We start from the raw sequence: 14,544 nt of genomic DNA on the forward strand, positions 1-14,544 counted from the left end.
TAGCCACAACTCAATTGATCTTGAATGTCTTCCCCCCCGTCACATGAACACTCCACACCACGTCCACTCTAGGAAAAGCTTGGTCACTGCACACCTCTATCGTCGAACTCCACTCTAAGATTAATTGTTAGTAAACGTATTAAACACTCCGGTTAATTGTTATTATGTTGGGAGTATATAATTGTTAGTATGTTATATTCCACCGCAACCTCAGGTGTGGCAGCATGTATAGTGTAGTAGTACATGTCCAAAACATGGACTGTTGCTGTACGTAATGCTGTCATACGTTTAGACTGTCATACGTTTACACTGTCATACGTTTACACTGTCATACGTTTACACCGTCATACGTTTACACCGTCATACGTTTACACTGTCATAGTCTATAATGTCATAAGTCTACACTGTTACTAGAACCTACAAACACGCACTGGAGTCTATGAGGGAGCATTGGAAACTTAAATATATGAGAGCACTGGAGACACCAGGTGGGCACCAGAGCTTACAGGGGAGTACTAGAACCTTCAAAGGACTAAATAAGCCTACTGGGGGAATCAGCCACAGCACACGTGGCATCCCACACCAGCCTGCATGATCACATCATGCCAGAGGTGCTCATGTTAACGCAATTCCTGCGTCACGTCCTCCATCCTACCCCGTGACTCAATCCTGGCCAACCAGCGCCGGTGACGACCCCCACCATGCACCAGTCCCTCACCCCTCCTCCGACACCCTCACTCCTCTCTCTCTTCTCCCTCTCTCCTTTCTCCTCCTACTCTCCCCTCTACATACACATACTTGAGGTCTTCAGCACTCTCACACACTGAGAACTGATATACGAACACGCTGTGTTTACCATTTGTGTTCAGTGTGGTTACCATTGAACTGAGGACGTAAATTCCCAGACTAGCATGAGGCCTTGTGCAGCCCTAGGAACCATTCTCGGGGTAGACCTCATACTAAGTACCGCCGGACGCACATATTTACGGGGGTTATGGGTAAAGCTGGCATAAGACCACACTTCAAGACTACAAGGTGTATAATGCTAGTCCAAACGAGGCAGCAGCGTCCACACATTAAGTGCAGAAGGAAATTATTTGCAACATGTCTGGTACCAAAATTAAGAGATCTGGGATATGAGGAAAAACTAAGGAAACTGAATATGCATGGCTAAAAATAGACAAAACTAGGAAGATAAAACTGATCACAACATACAAGGTGATCAAGACATGGAACCAAGAGAGTAGAGAAGGGATCACAACGTACAAGATTATCAAAGAACTGGAATTAGAGCAAACATGTTCACAGCATACACGATGATCAAGACATGGAACTAGGACAGACATGATTACAACTTTTAAGATGATCAGACAAAAAAAAACTTTACAAGGACAAAAAAATAGCATAGGTGAACAAATCCACAAGGGCCGTGATGAGGGTTCGAACCTACGTCCGAGAGGATCCCAGACGCTGCCTTAATCGACATGGTACATCACACTATTGTGATTTCTGTGTGTAGTATAGGTGGAAACAGAACAAGATGACACAAAAATAAATACAATTATAATAGACGACTCAATGATCTAGAAGAGTTATAACAAAACACGGAGGGAGTTATCAGGAGACAATGCCAAACCATTACGACTATATAGCACTGGGAAGGGGTAAATAAAATAAAAGAAACAGAGGAAGGTCGCGGCCATTGAACCAGAAAGTAATTATCAAAAGAAAGCACCAAGCCGGGAAGGCTATGTAGCACCAATTGACCCAGAAAACCGATAGCTAAACTGCAGAACCCGGGAACTGCTCAGACACACATATTAGAGATGAGAATAAAAACCCCGGGAATGTTCATGGCGGCGTTACCGTCATCCCTCAACACGTTGTAATTTGCATCATAGCGGCCATTAATACTCTCATCAGTATTCCAGCCACGAGTTGTTCCCGGCAAGAAGGATCGTTGAAAGTTTGGAGGTGGAAGGGGAGGTTAGGCCTGAAAATGGCCCTGCTTTGGTGTAGGGGAATTTTTTAGGCTTATGAGACAGGGATCGTAGGGTGTTGCGGTTGACTCACTGCGAAGAGGTTTTGTACGTCTGTGAGGGAGTGAATTAGTGTGAATATGCGCATGGTCGGTCCTTCCGTCCCTCTCCAACAGTTCGAGAAAAGGTGTTGTCGAGATCTGTTCGTCCCGCCTTCATTATAAACCTGATGGTAATAATTTGCTTCTGGTTGATGCCTATCCAACTCCTACAATGTATCTATTCTTCCTCCTCATTTTTATTCATCATTCTCTCCCTTTTTTATAATTATTTTCATATCTAATCTCGTGCCAGTTCAGTTGACCAGCCAGGTACAGCTGCGTCGCCATCGTTCATGACAAAATAATCCGTTGGTAATGTGCCCATCCTCCAGCATGTCTGTGTACTTTCTTCCAGCATAATTCCCATCTTCAAGCGTGAATGAAACTCGGGTTTCGAGCATAAACGGATTTCTGGCTGACATGGTACATCTCTTTGACACGTCAGGTCCTCCCTAAGACACGCGAAGCCCGCCCACCTCCCTAATTGGTGTCAGCGGCAAATGTTATACTGGGGTGGGAGGGAGGGGGAGGGGAAGCTTACATTAAGCCTCCGTCAGCTGATAACAGGTTTTACGAGTGATATACAAGTTCTTAGATTATATAAAACGGAAGTATTAGCGTGTGATACATTTCATATCAGGGTTTATGGAGTGCCAGGGAGCTGTGTCGTGGGGTATATATTTTCTGTGGCTAAAAACTGAAAGGGGTGGTGGGGAATTTTGTGAACAGCAGTATGACATAATTGATAATATTGTGGTATGATCCTCGCTACTGTTATACTCAACTTGCCTCTTTTTTTTCGCACAGGGAGGGTACGGCACGATGGGGAGCAGTTCGCAGTACTGTCTCCGCTGGAACAACCACCGCAATAACCTGCTGGCCGCCTTCGACCAGCTGTTGCATGTTGAGGCCTTCACCGACGTCACCCTGGCTTGCGAGGAGGGCGTCACACTTCATGCCCACCGGCTCGTCCTCGCCGCATGCTCCTCATACTTCCAGGCGCTCTTCGTTAACGCCCGCACTGCCCACCACCCCATCGTGGTGCTTAAGGACGTGCGAGCGTGTGACATGCGGGCATTGCTCGAATATATGTACAGAGGCGAAGTCAACGTCGAGCATGACCACCTTCAGAGTCTCTTGAGAGTCGCTGAAAGCCTTAAAGTCAAAGGTTTGGTGGAGGAATTGGGCAACGAAACAACCGGCCGCCACCCACCCTCCCCGCACGAAGCCGCCCGAACGCCCACCACTCCAGTAGACACCCGCCTTCACCCAGACCTCCACCGTTCTCGAGAGCCACCCAGTTCCACTGCGCCGCCTTCTTCAGCCTCCGCCCTCGACAAAGTCTGTCTCTCTTCCCCCACACCCCCACTCTACCCTCTACCCCCACCAGGTCTGCCTCCACACCGCGCACAACATCGACAAGACCACCGCCCAGACCTCAGAGACCACCGCCCAGACCACAGGGACCACAGAGAACTCAGAGACGTTCGAGAACTAGATCTTCGCGAAAGCAGAGACCTCCGCGAAATAAGGGAACAAATACGCGACCATTTGCGAGACCACCGGGAGAGCCACGAGGCCAGAGATACCCACACTCCGGGGAGTCTGGACTCCGAGCCTCGCCAACCCCTCTCTTTAGTGTCTCATCTGCCTCCGCCATGCCCAGACTCTCCACCACACAAACGCAAGCGGCCGCCCATGATGGGCGACCCCATGCTCTCACCGACGCCCATTCTACGCACTGCACTGGGACACACCCATGGGTTCCCTGGACCTGATATGAGCTCGCTGGTGTCTTTGGCCTCCTCTATGATGCCCCTACCAGGCCTCCTTAGCTCACATGTGCCTCACCTCCTGCCCCATGACCATCGCGATCACATCGAGGTAAGCCCTAACTCTACCATAATGTAAACTTCACAATATATATACATAATATATATAATATATTGCTTTTCGTGCCACAATTTTTGTAATCTCTCGATGCCTTTGTAGTGTTGCAATTGTTGTTGTTGTGGGTGTCCCACAGTATTGCATTTATAATTATCTTGTAATTATTGCAGACTCAGTATGGTGTAAGTACAAAGAAGGAACTCCACGATGATGAGTCGCGAAGCTTCTCCGACATATCCCGAGAGGACGAGCAAGACAAGATCAAGCTAGAGTCGGTAAGTGCCGTGGGACGAGAAGGAATTGGTGAATAGATAGGTGGTGGTGAGTGGTGTAAAAATGGAGGACGAGACAGAAGTTGATAATATGAAGAGCATGGATACCTGGACGAAGTGGGTGAAAGGAATGTGAATGAAAAAATGGGGGAGAGAGAGAGACTTGAGATACCCCACACACCTGACTAGATTTGTGTTACCATATAACTGTTGAACTATCTCAGTTCTCAGTTATGGTATAATTTTTTTTAATTTATTCAAAATGTCAAGAGTTATGGTTGAGACTTGATAGTACTGTACTGTATCACAGATGCAAGCAGGGGGAAGTGAATGTTATACATTCATATATATACAGTACCTACATAGCATAGTAAAGGTTCATATATGTATTTTCCTGTACATGCATGTATGCGTCAATAAATTTATTGCAAATTAAAAGATATGCATTTAATATAGTAAATGCCTGTTAGGTACGTGTCATTTATTCGTTACGTCATGAGGTCGTGACAAAATAATTGAGCCTGAAGAATAAGCATAATGAATTAACGGGCGAATAACAATTGCTGGATAAGAAACTCCTGTAAGTACCACACACAGAATGAACTAATACTAAAACTTTTTTCCACCACCAGCTTGCCAATGGGCCTCTGCTGCCTGAGTTCAACCCATACCACTTAGATCCAAATGGTTCTTCACACTACAGCAACTTCGTCAGTTATGTTCCAACCCCGAAGCCTGAGTGGAAGAGATACAAGCAATACACAAAAGCTGATCTCATGGATGCAATTGAGGCTGTAAAAAATGGCATGACAGCTTTACAAGTGAGTTTCATTTACAAGTTAGAGGGAGGAAAATAAGAGAGAATGAATAAGTATATATGGATGAGATATATTTATATATATTATATAAAATATATGTATATTTTATATAGTGTATATATGTATATATTTTTATATATACATATAAATATATATATATATATATATATATATATATATATATATATATATATATATATATATATATATATATATATATATATACACACTATATGTGTGTATATTTTGTACCCTCACCTATATACATACACACATATACCTATATACCCACTAAATCATTTCCCACTAAATATGATTAAATGTGTTATACATATGTATTTTGTATTGTATTTGATAAGATCTAATATGCATATCAGTAACTGTTCTTTTTGACAAAATTATAAATATATAATTTTGGATTTGGGCCAATGAGGAATGATTATTGTGTCTTGAACAAAGAACTTGTTACTTACCCAGAGTAAGTCAGCACTTTGTCCAGACTGATGGCCAATGTGCATTATTGTGTGTTCTTAGCTATTCTGTGTTGGTAAAGTTAAAAAAAAAAGAGAAAAGTTGTAATGAAATCTAATTGCTAAAACATTTGCAGGCTTCTCGCAAGTACAAGGTCCCCTCTCGAACACTTTATGATAAAATTAAGAAGATGGGCATCAGCACTTTACCTCGCCGTCTACCAAGCAAGAAACCTTCCCCATCTAATACTGACCTTGATGGAGGAGCTTCTGATCCCCATGTCCCACAGGAAACAACAGAGACATCCTCACAGGACAGAGATTCTCATCAAGACCATGAAAAGCGGCTAAGTAAAAGTCTCCCAAGTGATGAAGATGATCACTCAACATCTGGAGCTCATATAGTAGACGACGAAGATGAATCTTTAGTTTCAACACCGGCTGTAGGATCTTTCTCCCTTGTTGGTCGCAAGATGTATGAAAATGGAAATGGAGAACCTTCAGCGACGCCCCTTGACCTGACAGATACGGACTCTCTGTTACTGAAGAGACCAGAAATAGAGGAACGTGCTTAATGAAGTTTAAATAGCATAAAACTTCATATCAGGTCCAAGTGACCTGACTTAAGTCAGGTCAACATACTCTGGTGGATTTCACCCTTATGGACTGTGTCACAGTTTAGTTGGCCAAGTTCTCAAGGTTGAACCACTGTCTGTACTCAGGTTATCTGGAGTCGTCTCAGCAACCAGTCAAAGTCTTGGCAATGGGTCCAACATTAGAATGGCCCTGGGAAAGAGGCAGACCTCCTGCTAGGGTTGTGATCTCCCAGCTCCACAGTTGAAGGTGGTTTCCAATGTAGGGTATTATTTATTAATTTTACTATTATAAAAGCATTTCTGATATCAGGAAAGACTGCTTTTTGGTAGCCATCACAATTTGGAAACAATTTAGTTCCTTTCATTCCAAATATGCCTACTTGTGTATTATGACTGTACCAATAGTTCTGAGCCACATACAGGTTCATCAGCAGTGGACATGCTCTATAGGCTCGACTTTGCTCAGGGTATTCCTGCCTTTGCTTTGAACAGCTTATGTTGTGGTATAGGTTGTGAACAAAATACAAAATGCATTTTGTAAGCAACATACTGCAGTGTGAATGCCCAAAATACTCGATCCATCTTTTTGAAAGAAAATCCCACTAAATATGATTAAATGTGCTAAATAATTTATTATGAAAAGTTGTCTACCTACAAAACAAATTATAAGTGCACAACAAAAAATCTATTTAGCGAGTCTGAGCAGGAGTATCTACATATTACTGTGCCTGTGAGTAACTTCTGCTGAATGATTAGCAGTATAACTTTAGGTGCATAAAGGTGGCAGTTCAGCAGGAGCTTAGGGAAATGTGCATTGATTTGATAATCAACTACTGTACGTTTGTTAGATATCAAATTGTAATTTCAAATATTAGCTGATTTTTATTTATTACTACTAAACATGCACATTGTTTTAATTCTAATGTAAATAAAATAAGATACAAGTTTATTGTCGAATACATACCTGTTTCTTGCCACTTGAAGTTCCCTTTTCATTACATGGTAATCAAAATTGCCCTAGTGTATATTAAATTTTCCACAAACTTGTAAATGTATCCGTAGTTATAAGATTGCAATTTTTGCTCTTGATGTATACTGAAATACCTCACCTAAACCAAGGACAATTGTATACGACCCACATTTTTAAAATTAATTACGCTAGAAAAGTATACGACCAGAATTATATATCTATATATGTTCTTAATTAGCTACTGTCTTAATGAATGCCTAGTTTTAGTGTGAAACAGTTATGTGAGTTAAATTTTTTGTTATATTTTAGTGTATATGATATTATTATAAGTACTGTATATAAATTATGCGAGTATACGAGTGGTAAGAAACTGCTATGCCTTTTTCACCACAAAGACTTGAATAGTTGTTAAAAAGCTTCATTCTGACATGACATGGATCAGTCTACAAGAATGCACTAAATTTATTCAGAAATTAATGATCTGTGTGAATCATTAAACAGAAATTGTAAATGATGTGAAAACTGAGAGGTTTCTGTGATCGTAGCAAGCAGTGTGATGCTAAGAGCTTAGCAGCCATGGTCCAAGACAGTCATGTGCATGTCTTCCCTTTTCCTTTGGGGCTTAACAGAGGAAGTAAAAGAAGATGAAGGAAGTGTATGGCATGATTACAAAAGATTGAAAATGACAAGTGTTGATAACTATCAGCTGAAATCTGTTGAGGTTAAATAAAAATTGTGTTCATAAAGCACAACATGTTTAAATTCATGATAGTTTAATACCTTGCATTGCTGCAAAGCTATACTATTTTATTATTATATGAGAGTACATGTACTGTATATCTAAGGCTGATCTACTGTGGAGGAAGGAGTACATCGATCTAGAATTAAGAATTTGATCATATTGTGTTTATTTTGTGGTTTTGATAAGCAAAATAGCACAAAAGTCATGAATTCTAAAAGCTGGTGTTTTTTGCACCAAAAGACCAATTAAAACACACTTTGGACATTACTTGCCTTGCCAATGCTGCATTAAATACACAAACATGCAAACAGGTAGTCACATACACACACACACACGATAAAGAGTGCTGGGTAGACGGGACACCACGAGCGTAGCTCTCATTCTGTAACTACACTGAAGTAATTACACACACACACACACAACTGGCAGATGAGTAAATTTTACATCACCTACAAATGTAAAATTATTTTGAAAACATGCAACTGATAACACAAATATCCTGTAAACTCATTCAAATTGCACTGGGTTTCGCTTTGTAGTGTTAAGACAAATTAAAAAGCATTCGGCTATTTTATCAGCATATGGTCGATTTCATAATATGAATATCTTTCTCTCTCTCTCCTATTAAGAAACAGAGAGAGAGAGAGAGAGAGAGAGAGAGAGAGAGAGAGAGAGAGAGAGAGAGAGAGAGAGAGAGTGGGAGAGGGAGAGGGAGAAAGGGAGAGGGAGAAAGAGAGAGCAAACCTTCAACACAGAGCCACACATAGGAAAGCTCATTATGTGTCGTCACTGACGTACCGTACCATCTCTACCATTCTAGTCTTTTTCTGCGCCTCTTCTTTAGCACGTGTGTGCTCAGACCAGTGTCCTATTCCCTGCTGTTTCTTTCTCTTGGTCTTCTAGGTAATTTTACTCCATATAGCGTTAACTGATTTAGTAAAAGAGAAATTTTGTGTTATTCTTAGCAAGTCAAACTTTATTAAGAATGAAAAACAAGTCAAAAGTCACTGTCCAATTATGATTCCATAAACAGTACATATTATGTGTAGAAAATTATTATATAGCATTATCAAGATAATGTGGCTATAAGATTTTTTATTTTGTTAATCATTATTTATACACAACAATGAGTGACATTGCTCAAGTTTAGATAAACAAACAATAAAACGACACAGGAAAATATGGCTGTTTTATCTTGTTCTCTTTACTTTATGGGTTTAGTGCATATTGTTCTCTTCAAGTAAAAACATTCAAATATTAGAAAAAGTTGTAGGTATGATAGCATTCAAATTTCTTGATTAAATTTAATTTGACATTACATTTTGATGCAGAGTACCTGGATCATCTCTTAAGTCATGAAATATATTTCATTATAATTTCAAATTCCATACTTTTGCTATCTTCACAACAGGGTCTTATTTTTAAGGCATATCATTAGATACCATAAATTAATTTGTATTGGTTAATTACAGTGTCTTCAGACTACCCAGAAGAAAGAAGCTTTAATGCTTGTAATAAGACTTTAGTTTATTTCAGTATCTATGGACACCCAAGATTTCAGTTGTGACTACGTATAAACTTTATATGCTTTCGGTAATTATTTGCTCATTTACAAACCATTTATGAAACTAGTGCAACCCATACAGGTTCAGGCAGTGTGTGAAGCAAATGCAGACAATTCATTACACACACACACACACTGTATAGGTAGATATATAAATAATTATTTTGTGTTTTATCATATAGCCAGAGTTACTTAACGAGTTGAATTGCCTTTAGATAATTTTATTAATTTTTTATATGAAATGAAAAATACATTCAGACGATGAGTCTAAATATATATACCGTATTTATTTTAATATGCAAGATACGCAAAAATTTGAATTTGACCCTAAACAAAATTTGCCGCCTGTCATAACTGAATATGCCTAGAAATTTTTAAATTTGCCTAATAAACAAAAACACTATATTAGGCAAAATAGACCTGCATACTGTGCATAGTCTATTTTGCCTAATATACAATGTTTTGCAAGTGTCGTTTTGCCTCTTATATATGACACACACACACACACATATATATATATATATATATATATATATATATATATATATATATATATATATATATATATATATATATATATATATATATATATATATATATATATATATATATATATATATATATATATATATATATATATATATATATATATATATATATATATGTGTGTATATCACGAAAATAAACACGTGATTAAGAATGTGACAATGTCAGACCACGGAGGAAAAATGAAACAGGAAATTTCCTTAAGTACTTTCGTATATTAAATACATCTTCAGAAGGTATATATTTATATATATATATATAAATATGGTATTATGACACTGTATTAGAGCCAACTACACTAGTTGGCACTCAAGATACAATGAGTCAACGGCATCATTAAGCAGAACTTAGGCCAGTGTTCAGCCATGTAATCTATTATACCAGATCTCTACTGCATTTGTTGGTCGACTGGGTGGAATTGCACAATGTCCATAGAGAACTTGCAGACAACAGGCATGGGACTATACTTGCATATCCACCTAGGAAGCCACATACATCACCCTCTTTGTCAGCCAAGAAAGAGCCATGACCACACTCAGAGAAAGAGAAGAGTCCAACAAGTGCAGGGAAAATAGATTACAGTACCTTTGGTCCACAAGGAGAGTATGCAAAGAGATTTCTTAACAAACTTGGTTTCAGGCTCAACGAAACAACAAGAGATCCTAGAGCAGCGACCTTCCTTTTCCAGCACCTCAGTGTGGCGATACAGACAGGAACGCCCACTGCATCCTCGGTACCAAGATCAAATGAATAACCTGTTGTGTCTGGATAAATGAGTCATCATCCTGAAAACCTTGAGGGAAAAATTTGAAAGTATTTTGTTTGTACTTACCAATGAAAGAAGTTCTGATACACTTATGAAGCTGAAGATTATTGTTATTGGTGCATAGTTCTTTAGATGATCAAGGTGGTGGTGGATGGTGTTGGGTTGACTGAATTGATCAATAGTGATGAGGTACCCTCAAAGGTTAAAGTGCTTGGGTCATTATATGATGAACCAGGTTCAGTGTGAGCTTTCTTGGAAGCATTCGCAAGTCTTCAATTCTTGTTTTCAAGAACCTGCATGTATATGCTCATCATCTCCTGAGTGTTAAACTCATTTAAGTGTTTCCATGAAGTCAAGAATGCCTTTCAAAATACTTCTTAACTTTTTCCATGTTGCCTTTTTTCCTTTTCTACTTCCTCGTTCATTTCCTCTATCACATCATTATCATTGTGATTTTGTTACTCTGGCATTTTTCTGTATCTACATCTATAATTTCACCATCAGTTAGGTTTAAAAGGGTTGGGACATCATCATTGCCTACCCACTCGTCTATTTCAGCTTGTAGTGTTTTTGTCACCAATTCAGCGCTTAATTATGGTGAATTAGTCATTCTTGACACAGGAGTTCCTCTTAATTTATTCTTTTTGCAATTTTTTTTTTCCCAAATCCTTTAAAGTTCTAGGATTTTTTCTAATCCCATCACAAGTAATATGCATTTGTGCATGCGAACTGCATTTGCACAGCACAACACAAGATATTATCCATTTGTTCAGCTTATAACCACCAAAAGGATCATCTCCATTTCTATGAGCAGTGTCTGTGGGTAACATACATCACCACAAACCAGTCTCATCAGCATTATAAATTTGCTCAGAAGATAAAATACACATATTGTTCTGAATCAGCAGCATCAGTTGACTGACTGCCATGTAATCTAATGTCATGACAGAATTTGAAGCTTCTAAGCCGTACATCAGTGTATAAACACTGGCCTTTTTTAAGAGTAACCAGCCTGACATTAGCTTTTTGATCTTTTCATGCTTCTGCTTGTACTAAACTCACACTGCATTATCAACATGCAGTACCTAAGCTTTATTCACTTTCGTTCTATTACGTATTGCTTTATCACTTTTACTTCTAGAAAAGTAGACAAAGATGGTAGATTTAGCCTTAAAATATCTGAGAGAAATCTTGCTCATTTGATATTCAGCACAAACAGCACTTTTTGGAATCCCACTCTCTACCTTCTTAATAAGTTGCATTTTTTCTCAAATGTCAGCACTGACTTCTTTCTCTTAGTTATCCTACTTGTAGAAGCTTTCACTGACAAAATACCTGCATTTGGAACCAATATGGCGCATGGATGTTCCTAAACTTTTTGGATATTGACAAAATCACAGGAAAGCAACCCTGTCCTAATAGCATGTCACATTTTGACGTATACAGTACTTTACTTAAGGACAAAAACTGTCGTACTAGAAAATGGTAGAGGCTTGCAAAAGTAACATACTCAGTAATCTCCTGTTTTCCATCTGTGGGTCCTCTGGGAGGTTAGGATAAGGCGCTTTAGTAGGACAATTTCTTGACAATGGGAACACTCATGAGAAAAGGCTGGGGACAGAATGCCCCAATGCCTCTTGAAAATTCATTGCAACGTACTGTGAACTTATGACATCACCTGGGTAGGAGGCACTCAAATGGTGCCCATAACAGTCACTGGTTCATCCCCTACCCACACACCCAATGCCTGGCATCTGTTCTATCTCACCACTTTGTCTCTCATTTTTATTTGGACCTGCTGAATATAAGAAAATTCACTTTCACAAACAGAGGGTAGACAGTTGGAACAAGTTAGGTGAGAATGTAGTGGAGGCCAAAACCATCAGTAGTTTCAAAGCATTATATGATAGTGCTGGGAAGATGGTACACCACAAGTGTAGCCCTCATCCTGTAACTACACTTAAGTAATTACTTACCTCTCCACTTTATCACTAATTTTATTCATATACAGTGGTACCCTCACTTACGAATTTAATCTGTTCCCAGAGACGGGTCGTAACTCGAAAATTCCTAACTTGAACAAATTTTCCCATACAAAATAATGTAAAATGAATTAATCCATTCCACACCCCCAAAAATATTAACTTAAAAATACATTTTATACCGAGTACCACTCTTTTTGTACTAGCTACAATACAGTATGTACTGTATATCTTACCTTCATTGAGGACATGTTGACGTATGGAAGATGGTGAGGAGGGGTGTTACTGTTTGGAAGGAGTCCCCCCTTTCATTATAACATCAGGCAGTGATGACTTCTCTGGGGTACTCTCTCTCCTACACTTTGCAAGCATACCACTAGGACCTGGTTGTGACTCACTGCTTGTTTTCCTCACTAAGAACCTTTCCATAGAGACTCGTTTTTCCCTATGTTTAAACATTTGTCTGTAGTGAGATATCACATCCATTCACTATGAATGATCTCTTGTTTTTTCTCTATGGTCATCCTCACATGTGTTTTCTTAGGTTAAACCTTACCACTGACTTTCTTGGGACCCATGGCATGATATATAATAATTACTTTTAAGTTCAAAAAAAGAAAAAAAAGCACAAAAACAATTAAATTCTTTACAAGCACGATCATTATTAAGTGGATGGCTCTAGTAAACTGAGGCGGGGTCGCCCGTGGTCTTAAGTCGAATTTTCCAACGAAATTAGGGTCTTGACTCATAAAAATCATAAGTACGGGCATTTGTAAGTCGAGGTGCCACTGTACACTCAAAATGAATAACGGGCATATCCGGATAAGTAGTGTATATAAAGTACGAGGTTGTCTGTGTGTACACACCTAGCTGTGCTTGGAGGGGTTGTGCTTCGGCTCTTTGGTCCCACCTCTCAACTGTCAATCAACTGGTGAACAGGTTCCTGTGCCTATTGGGCTCCATCATATCTACATTTGAAACTATGTATGGAGTCAGCTTCCACCACACCCCTGCCTAATGCATTCCATTTGTTAACTACTCTGGCACTTGAAAATTCTTTCTAATGTCTCTGTAATTGACATAATTTGTAATTTGTAATCAAATTTGCAGATGACACAAAGATTTATGGGAAAGTGGGAAATGATAATGATATTGAAGACTTACAAACAGATCTACATGAATTCCACAAATGGTCAGAAGACTGGCAAATGTATTTTAATATCGACAAATGAGAGACTTTACATGTGGAGCATAACAACCCACGCCACAGCTACCTCAATCAATGCTATTGCATTACAGCAGATTGATGAAGAAAAGGGCGTGGGAGTCAAAATTCACCACTCATTAAAAGTTGCACAACAGGTAGGAGCAGCAGTCAGAAAAGCTAATCAAACCCTCGGAATAATCAAGCATACCTTCGATTTTTAAGGAAAAGGCAGTAGTGGTTTAACTGTATAAATCTCTGGTGCACCCCCATTTGGATGACTTTATCCAAACATGGAGGCCTCACTCTCAGAAGGACATAGCTGCTCTGGAGAAAATGCAACACCGGGCAACAAAAGTCATTCCAGCGCTAAGTTATCTTTCGTATTAGGAATGGCTAAAGGCCACAGGCCTAACACTGCAAACCATGCATGACATGGCAGATCTCATTGAAACTTTTAAAAATACTGTACTGAACAAGTTGGAGGATGTTGATCCTGATAATTTCTTTAAAAGGGCAGATGTAACACAAGGAGCAATGGTTTCAAGCTCAACAAACCTCAATGTAGGACTGAGAACAGATGCTTTTTCACCTACAGGATTGTAAACCCATGGAACTGCCTACCTGCTAAAGCCACAACTGCA

General features: G+C 39.3%; 1 protein-coding gene across 8 annotated transcripts in view; it reads left to right on the plus strand.

Moving 5' to 3' along the window:
- LOC123765100 (uncharacterized) overlaps window positions 1–7,845 on the plus strand; it is a 270,886-nt gene extending 263,041 nt beyond the window's left edge. For all 8 annotated transcript variants that reach the window (XM_069333542.1, XM_045753554.2, XM_045753552.2 and 5 more), the window contains 4 exons: window positions 2,888–3,964; window positions 4,141–4,245; window positions 4,875–5,063; window positions 5,668–7,845. In XM_069333542.1, the coding sequence (XP_069189643.1) occupies window positions 2,888–3,964; window positions 4,141–4,245; window positions 4,875–5,063; window positions 5,668–6,105 (1,809 nt within the window). In that variant the 3' untranslated portion in view covers window positions 6,106–7,845. The remainder of the gene's footprint in view (window positions 1–2,887; window positions 3,965–4,140; window positions 4,246–4,874; window positions 5,064–5,667) is intronic.
- Window positions 7,846–14,544: the final 6,699 nt, after the last annotated feature.

Source organism: Procambarus clarkii, chromosome 29, assembly GCF_040958095.1.
Source record: "Procambarus clarkii isolate CNS0578487 chromosome 29, FALCON_Pclarkii_2.0, whole genome shotgun sequence".
NCBI classification, from domain to species: domain Eukaryota; kingdom Metazoa; phylum Arthropoda; class Malacostraca; order Decapoda; family Cambaridae; genus Procambarus; species Procambarus clarkii.